Below are 16243 nucleotides of genomic sequence, written 5' to 3'. Positions count from 1 at the left end.
ACAGCATTGTATTGGCACCAAAACAGGCAAAAATACTAATAGAACAGAATAGAAGACACAGAGACAAACCTACAAAAATACAGTACTTCATACTAGACAAAGGCACCAATAACATACCTCAGAGAAAAGACAGCCTCTTCAACAAATGGTGCTGGGAAAACTGGAAATCTATAAGTAGCAGAATGAAATTTAACCCCTATTTCTCATCCTTCACAAAACTCAGCTGATCATGGTCCTAGGTAACAGATCAGAAACCCTACATACACTAGAAGAAAATGTAGGCCCAACACTCCAACATATCAGCTCAGGAACTGACTTCCTCAACATGACCCCTAAAACTCAAGAAATAAAATCAATAATCAATAAATGAAATAGTATCAAACCAAAAAGCTTCTTCAGAGCAAACAAAACAACCAAGAGTGTGAAGAGAGAGCCTACAGAATGGGAGAAAATCCTTGCTACCTGCACCTCAGACAGGATTATTTTCAGGATATATTTAAAAAACTTTAAAAACACCAAAAACATCCCCAAATAACCCAATCAATAAATGGGCAGAGGAACTGAACAGACACTTTAAAGAATAAGAAATATAGTCAACAAATACATGAAAAAATGTTTAACATCTCTAGCAAAATAGAGAAATGCAAATTAAAACTGAGAATATTCTGAGAATCCATTTCATTTCAGTCAGAATGGCGATTATCAAGAATACAATTAACAATAAATGTTGGCGAGGATGTTGGGAAAAGGGTACACTCATATATTGCTAGTGGGACTGCAAATTGGTGCAATCACTATGGAAAGCAATATTGAGATTCCTCAGAAAACTTGGAATGGAAACACAATTTGACCCTGGTATTCCACTCCTCAGGTTATACCCAAATGACTAAAAATTAGCATACTATAATGATGCAGCCCCATCAATGTTTATAGCACCTCAATTCACAATAGCTAAGCTGTGGAACTAACCTAGGTGCCCTTCAATAGATAAGTGGATAAAGAAAATGTGGTATATATACACAATGGAGTATTACTTAGCCATAAAGAAGAATGACTTTATGACGCTTACCAGCAAATGGATGAATCTGGAGACTACCATGCTAAGTGAAATAAGCCAGTCCCAAAAACCCAAAGGTCGAATGTTTTCTCTGATAGGTGGAAGCTAACCCACAAGAAACAAATAATCAAAGTGAGGGGACAATAGAAGTGCAGTATATTAGGCAATGGGGAATGGAGAGGAGGGAGCGAGATAAGCAAAGGGAAGACAGTAGAAGGAATCTGACATAGTTTTGCCATGTTCATATGTGAAAACAACACAGTGAATCCCGCCACCATATACATCCATAAGAAAGGAACTCTAATTAGAATAAAATATAGTCCATGTTTGTATAATTATATCAAAATGAACTATGTATAACTAAAAAGAACAAATAAATTTACGAAAAAAAAAAAAAAAAAGCTTGAACCATCAAGAATTTCCTTGATTTCCATTGCTTGCTCTTTCTAATCTCTAGGCACAACCTGAAGATGATACAGCAAGTCAGAGTGGAAGACACTATCCCAGACCCAGCTGGACAATGTTTTTATTTGGTTTTCCCAAAGTTTAAGGACCTGGGAAAGAAGTAGTTCATTTGGGACTACATCCCAGAAAAACACAGTAGGGGAGAAGCCACACAAGGCAGGGGAGCACAAGAAGCCAGTGTGAGAGCATTATGAGCCAGAACCTCGCTGGGCAACTGCAGTCAGTCCTTCTGGGTAACTCACAGAGTGCAAAGCTTTCCCACCCAAGGGCACTTTTGCTGAGTATTTACCTATCAGCTCCTGTCAATCATTGGTCAAGAGCTGCCCCTGCAGGGTGTCAACTCCTACACACGTCCAGCCATCCAAGAACACCGGCAGGGAAGCTGACAACAGCCCCAGAAAGCCCCCAACATAGACATGTGGGCTCTGACAGGTGAGAGGCAGGCCAATAGCATGACACCAAGCAGACTTGAAAAACTTACCACTGTTACCCATGAATTTTGTAAAGAAGTGGTCACCACCTCAGTCTGCATGTTGGGTTATTTTGCTGTGAGGGGTCTCTCTGGTCATGCTCCAGGGAGTTTTGCACTTCAGAAGACATGCTGAGGGGCTTCAATAACTGGCTTCCACACTAGCATCCCAGATGATTCTAAGGACCATGGCAGGGATGTTCCCATTTCTACCCACCACCAGGCATAGGCACTTACCGTAATAATACCTTGAGTAACAGAGGGTAGCCCTCCCCGTTTTCAAACTCCAGGAGCAGAGCTGAGGAGATGGGGTAGGAGTCCTTCACAAAGCCCAAGATGAGGTTCACAGCTTCGCTCACCTCGGGAGGTGGGAGAGTGTCTGCCAGCCTCGAAAGGTTCTGAACTGAGAGCCGGACACAGTCAGCAGCTGTAGGAGGGAAGCACAGCACTGCTGAGCCCAGAGGCAAGAGCTAGGCTGCTATAGTCTTTCCCTATCCCCGCCACCCCCCTCCACTTTAAACTGGATGTCAAGACGTGAGTGAGATTGAATCCAGAACATGTCCTACTGACTCTTGGTTTAAAGAGAAGCTTCCCCCATGGGAAGGGCCATCATGAAAGCCAAATCCTGCAGGAAAAGCAGGTGACACAGAAAAGGAGGGAAGAATTTTAGCCCCCTGTTCCTCTTTCCCAGCATACAGGAAAGTCCAGGTCCCTGAGGAACAAGATACAAGACACAAGATCCAAGTGTCCTGGAAGACCTGAAGGAAACAGTGTTGGGAGCCAAGTGTGGAGAGCTGAGCAGGAATTAGCTTGATTAAAAGTGAGGGAAGGATAGGTGAATACATGAAGAGGCAGAGAGGGAAAGGATGTGTGTTTCAGGTAGTGAAGAAGCCATGGGATTAGAGCAGAGCCGTGAAGGCCACAGGGGAGAAGGAAGATGGCTCAACACATGAGGGACTGGGCATGAGTCAGAAAAGAGAGGCCTTCAGACTTGCATCTGAATGGATCCCTGTTTTCAGGGATGTCTCACTGAATGGAAACTCTTCTGAGTGCTGAAAGCCACACCAGTGGAACATGAGATAATGCATGCTTGACCTCTGAGCAGTGAGGACTCAGAAGCACCTCAAGTTTGCACATTGGGCAGAAAAGCCCCAAGAGTTGCTGCTGTGTCAGGGAACTGCCAGACCAGCCTTCCCCTCCTGACAAAGTCCTGGCCCCTAAGCCCACAGAAGCCAACAATTCCCTTAAAAAAGTTCTGGTCTTAGTGCTCTGGGTGGCAGGCTCCCCACTTAGGTGAAATCTTCTTGAGTGGTTGTTGTCTGAGGCAGCAGAGGACAACATAGTCAGAGACAACCCCCGCCCAAGATCCCCAAGTCCCACAACCTTTTCTCAGCTACTTAGACTCTAGCTGGTGAGGAGGACCAAGAGAGACTGAGTTATTGAGACACAGCTTAGCCCTCCACTGTTAACACTGGGCTCTGGCTTCACAGAGAGCTTTGAATCTCCAAACTAGGATGACATGTCCTATAGGAACTCTGTTACAGTCAGAACATATGCTTGTTGGACTTTCCTGGTTCTCACCATCTAATGCCACCTATTGTAGGAGACCCCAGAAAGAAAACAAATCATAGAACAGGAGTTTGTGAATATGTAAGTGATATTAGCAGCTTGAGACCCTAACTTGCTTCTAAAGAGTCCATACCTACAGGTCAACCCAAAGGAAGGGCTGTCATGTTCCCAGCGTGGCTGCTGTGCTCAGCTGCTGGAACTGAGAAAATGTTGCTTGGTGGGTGGGAGGTGAGCTAAGGTGAACCTTCCTCAAAATGTCCTCCTTGGAACTAGCCTATGGAGGTTCCCTCTCTGCCCTATGAGGGGCCAGCCACTGAGATGAGGCCTGTACCTTGCCCTGACATGCTAGGAGTCACAGTGGTCTCCTTGCTTCTTAGCATTGTCTAGGTCCTTGGATGTTAGATAATGCTAAGGGGAGGCCCTTAGGATTTCTACTAGATTTAGCTTCTGCAACATCTTGCCTTTGATCAAACCCAAGCAATGATTATGGGATGCTGAGACCAATGCAGCATCCATTTTATATATATTTTATATACACACACACACACACACACACACACACACCAAGCACTGTCTAAACATTTTCTGTGTGTCAACTCACTGAAGAATCACAAGAACCCAAGGAGATTATGTATTCTTATACCCATTTTATAGATGAGAGAACTGAGGCACCCAAGGGGTTGAATGCCTGAGGTCATTCAAAAGAGTTAGAGTCTACACACCCTGACTAGCTGGTTCCAGAGTCTATGACCTTCACCCCAACATGTGCTCCCCAAACCAGAAACTGAGGTGCTATCATCAGACATCTCTAAGTTTAAAAGTAGATCTTCACAAGGTCTTCTGTCACTTTTAATCTTCACTTTCTTAATCTCCAAAATTCATCTCAAAAAAACAAATGAGATAGTATACAAATGATCCCATTACAGTGTTTGTTTGATAGTACGAGCATGGTGAATGAAATCCCCTTTCCTCCCTCCTCTAATGGAGCATCAAGATGAACAATACAATCACTTTCACAAAAGGAGCCAAGTATTATTGAACCATCCACAAGGCATATCTGTCCATTCACCTCTTCTTTGGTCCTGAAATTTATTCTGATATCACAGGAACATCTCAGGGCCTCACTATAGAAAGTGGGCCCTAAGTCTTTACTCCAAGAGTTCGAAGAAAGTCTCCTGGGACCTACCCTGGAGGTACTGGATGATACTGGGGCTTTGAGCCCTGGAGATTGCCTTCAGCACACAGAAGGTGGGCTCTTTCCAGAAGTAGCAGCTGTGTTCCCGAAGACAGGTGGTGGCAATCAGTAGAGACTGAAGTTCACATCCTGAAAGAAATCCTTCTAGACCCTGAGACTCACTGCAAATGTTGAGTAACATCTGAAAGGAAAAAAAAGGAAGGAAGGAAGGAAAGAAGGTGAAAAAAAAGAAAAGAAAAATGAAGAAAAGTCTTGTTAGAGACTCCCTTCTACGACTGATTTGCTCCCTGCTTCTGTGGAGCATTGATGAGCATGATTCAGCAGAAAGGACTAGATTGTATGTATGGTCAATCTCTGTTGTTGACCAGCCTGGTCAACACAGCCAGCTAGGGAAGGGGGCATGGCTGTGGCTCAAGTCTGAATGTTAAATCCCTACACAAGTGATTGTTATGTTTTCCAAATCAGGATATAGTAGGCGCTTTATCCATGGGTGATGCATTCCAAGATATTATCCAGACACCTTAAACCCTGTATAGTATTAAACCTTACATATACAGTTGGCCCTCTGTATCTGTGGGTTCCTATCCATGGATTCAACCAAACAAGGATAGAAAATATTTGGGAAAAATATTGCATCTGAAATGCAAATGTACAATTTTTTTCTTGTTGTTATTCCCTAAAAATATAGCATAATAAGTAGTTATATAATATTTGCATTGTTAGGTATTATAAGTAACTTTGAGATGATTGCAGGCATAGAGAAAGTGTGCTTAGGTTATGTGAAAATGCTATGCCATTTTCTATAAGATACCCAAGCACCTACAGACTTTGGAATCCATGGAGAGTTCTAGAACCAACCCCCTAAGGATACCAAGGGACCACAGTACTACACTTTTTCCTATGCATATAGGCTTATAGTAAAGTTTAATTTATAATTTAGGTACAGTAAAAAATAAATAATAATAACTAATAATGAAGTAGAACAAACTGTAGAAATGTACTGTAATAAAAGTTACTTAAAACATGAATTGTTGGTGTATGGAATTTTTCCTTATATTTTCAGACCAAAGTTGACTACAAGTAACAGAAACTATACAAGGGGAAACTCCTGTAACAGAGAAGTGATTAACTTCAGGGTCTTTTATATGGAAATACAGAAAAATGCCATCAACAATTAAGGGATAGAGTTAACAGGACCTGACCATTTAAAAAGAGAGGTGTTCCAGAATTCCTGGTTGACACTCTACTCTGAAAGATCACAAAAGCTAGTTATCCTTTAACTCTAATTAAGCTCCTTTTCCCTGCTAATCCAGTCTCCAAATGGTTAGCGAAGGGACTTCCCATATCTTCCTGTCCACTTGGGATAAAATCCAAAACCCTAGTTTGGATCTCAGAATGAACCAGGCCTGTCTCCTCTCTCACTATCAAGTGCAGTTCTCCCTTGAGCTCTCAATGGTCTGATGGGACCTCCTTCCAGCTTGGCAAATATTGCAGGCCTCTTCCAGTAGGATGAATGCGATAGCCCCTGCCAGCTCCATGATAGAGCAGCCATGGGGCTGGGCTACAGAGCCTAATACCAGGCAAGTGACCAAAGTTCTCACCTTGTTCTCATCTTGGGCCTGGATGACCATTTCTCTGTTCCTCTTACCTCTCTCCTCCCGGCTTTCCTCCACCCCAAATGGGCAAGGCTACATTCTGATTCCTGTCAAGGGTCAGTCAGCTCTCTGGTTAAATGGCATGTCCTCAGAAGAGTCTCCACTGATGCATTCTACACTAAAATCAGTCCTCTGTCATCATTCCCCACACAACTCCAACCTTCCCTTCATAACACTTACAAAAATGGGTTGCTTTCCCCACCCCATTTGACCCCCCGACTTTTCTGTCACCCATGGGAGTAAATATTCTGTGCTTGCCACAAAAAACCATAGTTCTGGAATAGAGCTGTACCCAGAAGGCACGTTGAACATTTCAGTAAATGAAGAAATGAAAAGTCTTGAGGTATGTATGCATAGTCTGTCACCTGTGGCTTGCATTCATCTAAAGGACCTTGAAGCCACACTAGTTCCCTGCAGAGCATGTAAAAGTCATGCAGTAGATTTGCTAAAGTGCCCAGTGCAGCATCCTGGCCACCACTCAGAATAGGATTCATATTTCGGCAAATGAGGCCTAACTTTCAACAAATACAGGTTAAGGAATAACCAGCATCAGTAAAATCTGCCAGAACACATGCAATGCTCTCCAGTAAAGTTGGTTAAACTTTGAGAATTGGTCCAAAGCATATGAACACACATTGGAAATCTACTGAAAAGTCATAAGAACCTGCTTTGTGTGAGCTGCTGCCCCAGGCACTGAACATACCAAGACACATGTTCCTCCCCACCATCCCCCTGCTCAGACAGAAGCACAGAAAGAGCTTCTGAAGAACTCAGCATCTCAGAAGCTGAGAAAGCAGAACCTGTCACGAAGGGAGCAGGGGATGGAGGGCAGAAGTTAAGAAGCATGGGAAAGACAGGAAATGACAAGAAGAAACCGCTGGATGCTCAGTGGCCTGAGCCATCTTCTGAGAGGAGGGAAGGAAGTGACATCACAGAATAGTTAGAAGTGTAACTGAGGGAACTCAAACCAGACCCCCGAACACCAGCCCTAGCCCCATCCACATCTTCTGTGACCCATAATCAACAATTATTCACAGTTCCTTAGTCTACATCCTAGGATGGTAGAGAAGGCCATGGAGGTGACCCCCGTGAGACTCATGGACAGGCAGGCAGATGGTTAGTACAGTCACGCACGGCATTAGAACATTTTAGTCAAGAGTGGACACAATGTACAACATTGGTCCCATGAGACTATGATAGAACTGAAAAATTCCTGTTGCCTAGTGACATCATAATAACATCCTAGCACAAGGCATTACTCATATGTTTATGATGATGCTGGTGTAAACACACACTTTGCATTTGCCAATTAAATAAAATTATGGCACATACAAATTTATACAATACAAAACCCTTGATCATGATGATAAACAACCGTTACTAGTATATGCACTTACCATAATACACTTTTTATCATTATTTGAGAGTGTAAAAAAAGTAAAACATTCTTCCCGGTTACACTGACAGCCTCATGCATCTCATGTTTACCACATTTCTTGATTGCATTAAGATGCCACACAGGGAGTGCCTGACCCATGCCATCTAGGCTTGTGTAACTGCACTCTACAGTGTTGGCACAATGATGAAATCCCCTAACCACTCATTTCTTAGAATGTGTCTCCATTGTCAGGTGGCCTACAACTGTACTTGGAAAATGTTGGCTGCTGATGTGTGAGTTGGACTGAGCGTGCTTCTTATCAGAGAGAAAGGTGCCAGATCAAACAGGCTGCAGGTGCCAGGGAGCACCCTCATTCAGGACCCCAGAATGCAGACCAGAGGAAGAATTGGGGAGAGGGGGAGGTGAGCAGAGAAAGGAGAGGAGCCTACATTTCTGGGAGAGCGCAGGGGAGGGGGATGTTGATACAGGGATGCTATAAGTGGACAGTAAAAGAGAAAACCATTTTTTTCAGCTCCACAGGCATTGCAGAGCAAAAGGGAAGAGGGATGATCTGGGCCTTTGGGATGACAGAGGAGCTTGGGAACTAAGGCTAAGACTGACAAAAGTATCTCCCAGAAGCATCTCAGAGTCTGATTCCAAAAGTGAGGTCATGACCTGGGCATGTTGGGTCCCTGATGTCACTCACCTGCACAAACATCCTCTGACCTTGAACATCATTCTCATCCTTTTCCAGAGGAAAGATGAAGAAGAGGTACAGGCACTGGAGGAGGAGGGCTGGAAGTCCAGACTCGGCCACTCTGCCTAGTGTCTCCTGCAAGAGAAGACCACGTGTGACCCCAGATCCAGAGCCCAGACCTGAGTCAGGCCTGCTGCATCTGTGGGGTCCATGGGAAAGTCACTTCTCTCTGGATGCCATGTCCTCACATGTGAAATCATGGGCCCACCTAAGTAGCTGTGAAGGTGAAGTTTATACAGCATTTACTATGTGTTCAATAAATGTTAGCCCTTTTACAAGATGAGGAGGAAGGGAGGAAAGAGAGGGGGTCGGGGGGAGAGACTTAAAATTAGAAACAATGGCTTTCTAGCCAAACATAACTGTTGGTTCTGGGCAGTAGCCCACATAATCTGACTCAAACCTTTTTCTCATAACTACCTAGTATCTCCATAATCTGACTCAAGCTCCTTGAGAGGATTAATTGGTAGTGTGCATGGGACACATCCAGCCTTCACCAAGTAATAGTCACACAGGATTACAGCCAATAAAGATCAGTCATTAACCACACTAACCCTGGAAGAAATGCATGATCATTCCCATTTCTAAAATTAGAAATAAAATCAAGTAGCAGCAAGTTAAAGTCATTTGTCCATGGCTACACAAATTTTATCAATTGAAAAGGAAACATTCAAACCTGAATTTCAGACCCCAAAGTCCATGTTTGGTAAAAGAAGGGAAGAAAGGAGAAACAGTCCGTTTTGCAAAAAAGGAAGCCACTGTGGGGATGTGCCAATACCCCTGTGCCTGACTTCCTTCTGCCCAGGATGAGGGGGCCCAAGAGCCTGGAACTTACCGAGTCTGTTCCTGTGAGCACATACACCGACTTCAAGAGCAGGTAGCCATCCTGATCCACGTCCCCCTTGCAACGCAGCAACTGCCCCACCACCACTCGTGCTTGTTCTGGAAGAAAGTGTCACCAGCTGGGCATTGTAGCAGACTGCCTGACCACCTTCCCTCCATCCAGGGTCACCTCTCCCCATGAGATGTGCCTGAGCTCCTGCAGAAGACTCTGGCCTCCTGCCCACACCCCCCTAAAGCCACTTGAATCTATACCAAACATGTATACTCTGCCAGATTATTTTCCTAGGAGGACTGCATTGATCACACCACCATGCCTGCTTAACAACCATCAATGGCTCCCTGTTGCCAGTGAGTAGGAACAAGCTCCTTGGTTACTGGATTCCCCAAAATCCAGGTGCTCAACCCCAGGTCCTACGTCCCATAGTGCCTTACATTACAACAGTTTCTGAAATTGATGTCCAAATCCTTCTGCCTGGAATTCCCTCCTGCAAACATCCTCTTCTCTTCTCCCCTGCTTTTCCCTCTGTCTCTAGGGCACTCAGGGGCAGAGTAGGCATCATGCCCTTTGGCAAACACTGCTTTTCTCCAGGAGAAAGCAAAGGGGCTTAGAGAGGCCCTGGGCAGGTTCTGCAGGGCAGCTTAGCTCTCCATAGTGTTCTCCAGCACGTCTGTTCTCTTACCTGCAGGTTTCCCAGCAAGAGCCTTCTGTATTTCTTGGGCAAGCTGGTCAGAAACATCTTCTGCTAGCCTTTGGAGACTGGGAAAGCAGATTATGCCCACAGAGTGTTCCCAGGCCTGACGTGCAACAAATAGGATTCAGTCAGAGCTATCAGCACTCCAAGCAAGGCATGAGAACCACCTGGCCTCCTTCTGATCAGTACAAGCCAATGGCTCTACTCCCTTTCCCAGGTGCCTCCAAAAGGCCACCCAACCACCACCCTCACAGCGTTAGCCATGATCCCACACCATGCTCGATGCTCTTTAGCTTCCTGCTGAGCTCCAGGCCCTCACATCCCATTGCCCCACCTTCCTTGAATGCATACTTTTGAAATGTCCAGCACACAGACCCCAATCCATCACCATCCCCCAAAATCTGATGCACCTTCTATAAGAAAATGGCCCAGCCAAGTGCCCAGTTGTCCCAGTGGAAATCCCAAAAATGATTCACTAGTTCTCCCTCTACTTCCTCCCTCATCCAGTCAATTACTAAGTCTCACTGATTCTCCTCTTATCCTGTATCTTAGTCCCTTTTCTGTTGCTATAACAAATACCTAAAGCTGGGGACTTCATATAGAAAAGAGGTTTATTCAGCCCATGGTTTTGGAAGCTGAAAGTCCAAGATCAGGTGGCCCCATTGGTTTGACCTCTGCTGAGGGCCCCTTAACTCTGTCACAAAATGGTAGAGAAGCAGAGAAACAACCACATTTAGAAGGGGACAAGAATATAAGGTTCCTTGCTTTAAAATGATGTGCTCTTGTAAGAACTCACTCTGGGAAATCAGCATTAATCCCTGCAAGAGTGATGCCCCCATGACCTAATTACTTTCCATGGGCCTCATCTCCTACAAATTCCATCATCTTGATGTCACCACACTGGGCCAAGCTTCCAGCATGTGAACCCTTGAGGGACACACTCAAACCATGTCCAAATCACAGCATATAATTTTTTAATCTTACACAGATATCTATAAATCATTCGATTATTTCCTTTAGACTGATTCTACAAGTGGGATTATAAATTAAAGAGTGTACTTTTTTTTTTTTTTTTGCTTTAGTACATATTAAAAACTCTTTCTCCAGACAATGGTTACCATATTAGATTCCACTGGCTCCATGAGAGAGAACTGGGTTTCTATACCCATATCCATGTTGTGCATTCTCATGCTTTTTCATCTTTAATGAAAAATCTCATCAAAATCTCAGTTGCAATCTTGATTACTAGAATGAACAAATGCTTCTCCTGCTTCTTGAATTGCCTGCTTTTATTCTTAGCCTATTATTCCTTTAGGGTTTTCACTAATTTCATATTTATTTAAAAAGATATATATATAAATATATAACAATGATAAATATTAACTTTTGATTTATAATATTACTGCAATTATTTCAAGTTTGTCATTTTTTTAAATTTGGTTTTATTTGGTTTCATTGTACAGAAATTCTTAGGAAATCAAATTTTTCTTTATATTCTTTAATCTTCTGGCTTTAGTTCCAGGTTTAGGAATTTGGTCCTCAGTCCCAAATTGTTTTTGTTAATCTCTTCTTTTTTATTTATTTGTTTCTTATCTGTCCTTCTCTATTTCTATCTCATCTGGTTAACTCTTTCCCCTTTTTGTTAGGATACTATTAATGAAAGTCACAACTTTTAAAATTCTGGTTGGAATAGCAGACCCTTTACAGAATTCCTTTCCAATTTCTTTAGTGACCCTGCCCCTATGTCTGCTTTTCATCAGAGTCTTTATGCAGATGCCATTTCTCCTTGTTCAATCACATTGTCACTGGCTGAGCATACAAGTCCGGGATGAGGAGGCTTTCTCAGTGAGGGAGGACGGCCTTGAGGCCATGTAGGACCTGACTTCCAGGTGATTCCCAATCTCTAGTTCCTACCAGGAGGGAAGGCTGCGGCACACATTCTTGGAACCAGCTGCCTCCATGAAATGCAATTTTCATGGGCTGTTATCCCCTTGTCCCCACTCACCTCCCATATAGTCAACTAATTCCTGCCCAGAAACCTCACTGGATATTTTCTAAGCTGAGCTCATCTGTCTAGAAAAGGTAAGGAGAATATCAATGTCTCAAAGGGAAATAATGTTTTCCTTGTTGTGACATTAAGTGACATTAAGTTTGTTTTAAAAAGCCTTTAAAAATCTTGTTTCCCTTAAAAGACACCATACGTAAATAATGTAAAGATACAAGGCATAGATTTGCAATGCATCTAACTGACAAAGATTGAAATCTAGACTCCTGTAAATTGATAAGAAAAAAAAGAACCTAATTTTTATAAAAGATAAAATAAATAGTAAATTATGAATGATCAGAAAAATGCAACTTAAACCTCCTTGAAATATTTTGTACTTTTCAAGTGGGTAAAAGTGAAAAGTCTGACAATACCAAATGCAGGAAGACATGAGGGCCCCACACTCTACTGAAGAAGTATAACTTGGGAAACCCCTTTTGGATATGTTTTTAGCGCAAATGAATAAATTTAAAGGGGCACACAGCTAGCTATATTACCTAGAGAAATGCTGGTATATGAGCTGGACAAGAAATAGCTGTGTGACCACATTTGTAATTAAGAAAAACTGGGGAAAGTTTTAATATGCATCATGAGGACCATAGACAATTTGTGATATATTAATATAAAAGAATACCAAATAGTACCAAAAATACACAGCCAAATGTATCAACATGGATAAACCCCAAAGATGTCAAGTGAAAAAAGCAAATGGTAAAATTACATGACAGTATGAATCTACAAAAACCTTTAAGATTGTACTGTATATTACTTATGGATAGCCAATGATAGCATCTAATAGAAATATGAATCTGTGCTGGGAATGATATATATCCCAAATCCAAGATAGGGGGTTACCTCTCCAATAAGGGCTTAAGAATGTGTACACAGGGGCTTTAGTTTATCTGGAATGTTTAATTTCTTATAAACTAGGTGGCGAGTATTCATGTGTTATGTTTTGTGTGAAATTTTGTATGGGTCTAATTTTTTTCTTTTGTTTTTTACCCTATGAATGAGCATGGTTGACCCTCCCCTTTATAAATGAAAAAGAAAAGCAGCTCTTTGGAACTTTGCTAAAACAAGAATGCTTTGTTATTGTTAAACATTGTTGGACATAATTGACTTCCAACAAATGTTTAATAAATGAAGAAAACAATTACAAAACCCACAATACACCATAACAATGGCCAAATGTATGGTGTGTTTGTCTTGTGCCAAACACTGGGCCAAGCACTTATACACATTATTTTTACTAATCCTCACACCAAAGCACTGAGGTTTATATTATTATTATGCCCACCTTGCAAGCTGAGCTATAGATTAAGAACAAAGGCTCAGCATCAAGAATTGAATTACTTCATACATGTAGAACATGCCCAAGTAGCATCTGCACATGTATGAACTTATACTAACCCCTAGAAACCACTGGTCCCTCAGACATGTTAATCACTGAAAAGGAAAAGTCAGTCTTTTGGGCTTGGAATTTCTGAGGTAAGATGATTTCCTTCTCCAGGACCACAAACTCTATTATGATGTCTTTCTAACAAATTCCTGTGCTTCCTCCCTGCACTTGCAAACCCTTCAAAGACCAATTTGCAAGCAGTTGACTCAGAAGCATCTATATTGTCTCTGGAGCAATGGGACTCCAGGAGGCACTCTACAATAAAGCAAATTGGGCCTCTGTGAGTTGAACAGTAATTGTACTGTGAGCCAGATCTCCCAAGGCTCAGGCTCCTTCCTGGGACCACAATGGGTACTTCTGGAGACTGCTTTAACTCTTTCAGGTCACCAGGGTGCTGTTTGATCCACAGAGCCAATCATTTACCAAATGGTACCATGGAGACCCCAAAGAGTTAAGGCAGCTTCCAAAAGACCCTAATTTTTTCCCCAAACTGGGATTTGCATGCTGGGAAAATATTGCTCAATATTTTTTAAAACTTTTATTTACTAACATTATCTAAGCTGCATGATCATGCCTTATGATTATCCCTTCTCATGGAAAAAAGAGAAAGAAAGCAATGCTTTAGACTCCAAATGAAAACAAAGAATAATAAAAACTCTTGAGGAGATGGGGGGGAAAAAACAGCTTTTGAATGACAAGAGAACCTGCTTGGTTTTTCAGCCTGACCACAATGTTATTATCATTTATCTTTAAGAGAACTTCAACTATTTCTATGATTTTATGCGAGGCTTTCCTGCTAATGTGACATAGTGAACAATCTCCATTATAAATTTAAAAAGGAAAAGAAAAAGAAAAAGAGTGTGTATCAAAGCTTTGCTAAAACAGCAAATAATAGTATTTTCCCAAAGTGAGAATAAGCTGTGTTTGAGGCCCTGCTGCAAGGTGGAGTAGAATTGGGAGTGAACAAGAAAGGGTATTGACCGTTTCTGTCCCCTCTGGACACCACCTTTGAAAAGTACTACTGGTCTTCCTTTTTCTTTCTTTCTTTCAGTGCTGGAGTTTGATCTCTCTCATTGAACTACATACCCAGTCCTTTTCACAGTTTTTTAAGATAGCATCTCCCATATCATGCTAAATAAAATAAGCAAATCTCAAAAAACAGGGGACGAATGTTTTCTCTGATAAATGGATGCTAATCCATGTGGGGGGCGGGAGGCACAGGATGATTGGAGGAACTTTGGATGGGGCAAAAGGGAGGGTGGAAGGGGCAAAGGGGTAGGAAAGACGGTTTAATGAGATGAACATTATTACCCTAGGTACTTGTATGATCATACAAATGGTGTGACTCTACTTCATACACAACCAGAGAAGTGAAAATGTCTGTTCCATTTGTGTACAATGAATTGAAGAGCTTTCTACTGTCATGTATAACTGATTAGAACTAATAAATAAATAAATGTGGTAAACACATGCAATAGAATATTATTCAGCTTTAAAAGGAAGGAAATTCTGGGCTGGGGATGTGGCTCAAGCGGTAGCGCGCTAGCCTGGCATGCGTGCGGCCCGGGTTCGATCCTCAGCACCACATACAAAGATTGTGTCCGCGGAAAACTAAAAAATAAATAAATATTAAAATTCATTAAAAAAAAGGAAGGAAATTCTGAAACATGCTACAAACCTTGAAGACATATACTAAGTGAAATAAACCAGAAACACAAAGTATATTAATTCCACTTATGGAAACTAATCAGTAGTAGTCAAATTCATAAAGGCAGAAAACAGAATTGTGGTTGCTAGGGGATGGGGAGCTGTTATTCAAAAGGTATAGAACTTAGTACAGTGGTACATTCCTAGTATCCTAGAAACTCTGGAGGCTGAGGCAGGAGAATCCCAAGTTTGAGGCCAGCCTCAGCAACTTAAAAAGATCTGTCTCAAAATGAAAAATAAAAAAGTCTGTGGATATGGTTCAGTGGCAGAGCACCCTGGGCTCAATTCCCAGTAGCCACCACCCTACACACACACATACAAAGGTGTAGGTTACAATTCTGCAGGACGAGAAAGTCATCGAAATCTACTTCACAAGATTGTGATAAACTTAACCCTACTGAACTGCCTACTGTTCATGTGTGTTATGATGATGCATTTTACCATAATGAAAATCAGTACACTAAATCCATACCAAAAACATACAGCGTTTGTATAACAGAGTTTGATCCTAAAACAATAAAAAAAAAAAGATAGGGTCTCCCTAAGTTGCCCAGAATGGCCTTAAATTTAAGTTGTGCCTGTCTCAGTCTCCTGAATAGCTGGGATTACAGGTATGTACCATCTCACCTGCCTAGTCAGGGGCCTTAGCTCCTCTCCACAGAGGACTTTCCTCTCGGATACTTGGACTTCCTCACATAAGAGCCAGGTTCTAGTGAGCATTCCAAGTGACAGGAAGGAAAAGCCCCTGGAGGCTTATGCCTAGAAATGTCACTTCCATCCTATTCCATTAGCCACAATATCACAAATCCACCTAGATGCAACGGGAAGAGGCACAGGCCTTACCTCTTGCATGAAGAAGTATGAGCCTATTCACAACACGCCACCGTTCAGATCGTCTGTCCCTTATATTGAGGGCTTTTATTCTAATTACTGGGGATTCTCTAAAGTCTTCTCTAAGGTCTGTGTCTTCTTGTTTTCTCTCAAGTCATATTCTATAAGCAATCTTCAAGAACTAC

The 16243-nt window shown here is 42.2% G+C and overlaps 1 protein-coding gene across 11 annotated transcripts in view; it reads right to left on the bottom strand.

The window, feature by feature from the left end:
- Nucleotides 1-16243, bottom strand: part of Wdfy4 (WDFY family member 4) — a 282996-nt gene that overhangs the window by 232928 nt on the left and 33825 nt on the right. For all 11 annotated transcript variants that reach the window (XR_006852139.2, XR_006852140.2, XM_046446708.2 and 8 more), the window contains exons 3-7: nucleotides 10066-10180; nucleotides 9378-9484; nucleotides 8495-8620; nucleotides 4747-4936; nucleotides 2229-2418 (exon numbers count right to left, since the gene is read on the bottom strand). Coding sequence is in view for 9 of the 11 variants with exons in the window: in XM_046446708.2 (XP_046302664.1) it covers nucleotides 2229-2418; nucleotides 4747-4936; nucleotides 8495-8620; nucleotides 9378-9484; nucleotides 10066-10180 (728 nt within the window). In the remaining 2 variants the exon portion in view is untranslated. The remainder of the gene's footprint in view (nucleotides 1-2228; nucleotides 2419-4746; nucleotides 4937-8494; nucleotides 8621-9377; nucleotides 9485-10065; nucleotides 10181-16243) is intronic.

Source organism: Marmota monax, unplaced genomic scaffold, assembly GCF_021218885.2.
Source record: "Marmota monax isolate L192 unplaced genomic scaffold, Marmota_monax_Labrador192_F-V1.1 WCK01_AAM20220418_F8-fsc00207, whole genome shotgun sequence".
In the NCBI taxonomy this organism is placed as follows: Eukaryota; Metazoa; Chordata; class Mammalia; order Rodentia; family Sciuridae; genus Marmota; species Marmota monax.
Note: the sequence above shows the minus strand (reverse complement) of the source record. Positions and strands in the feature narration are given on the sequence as shown.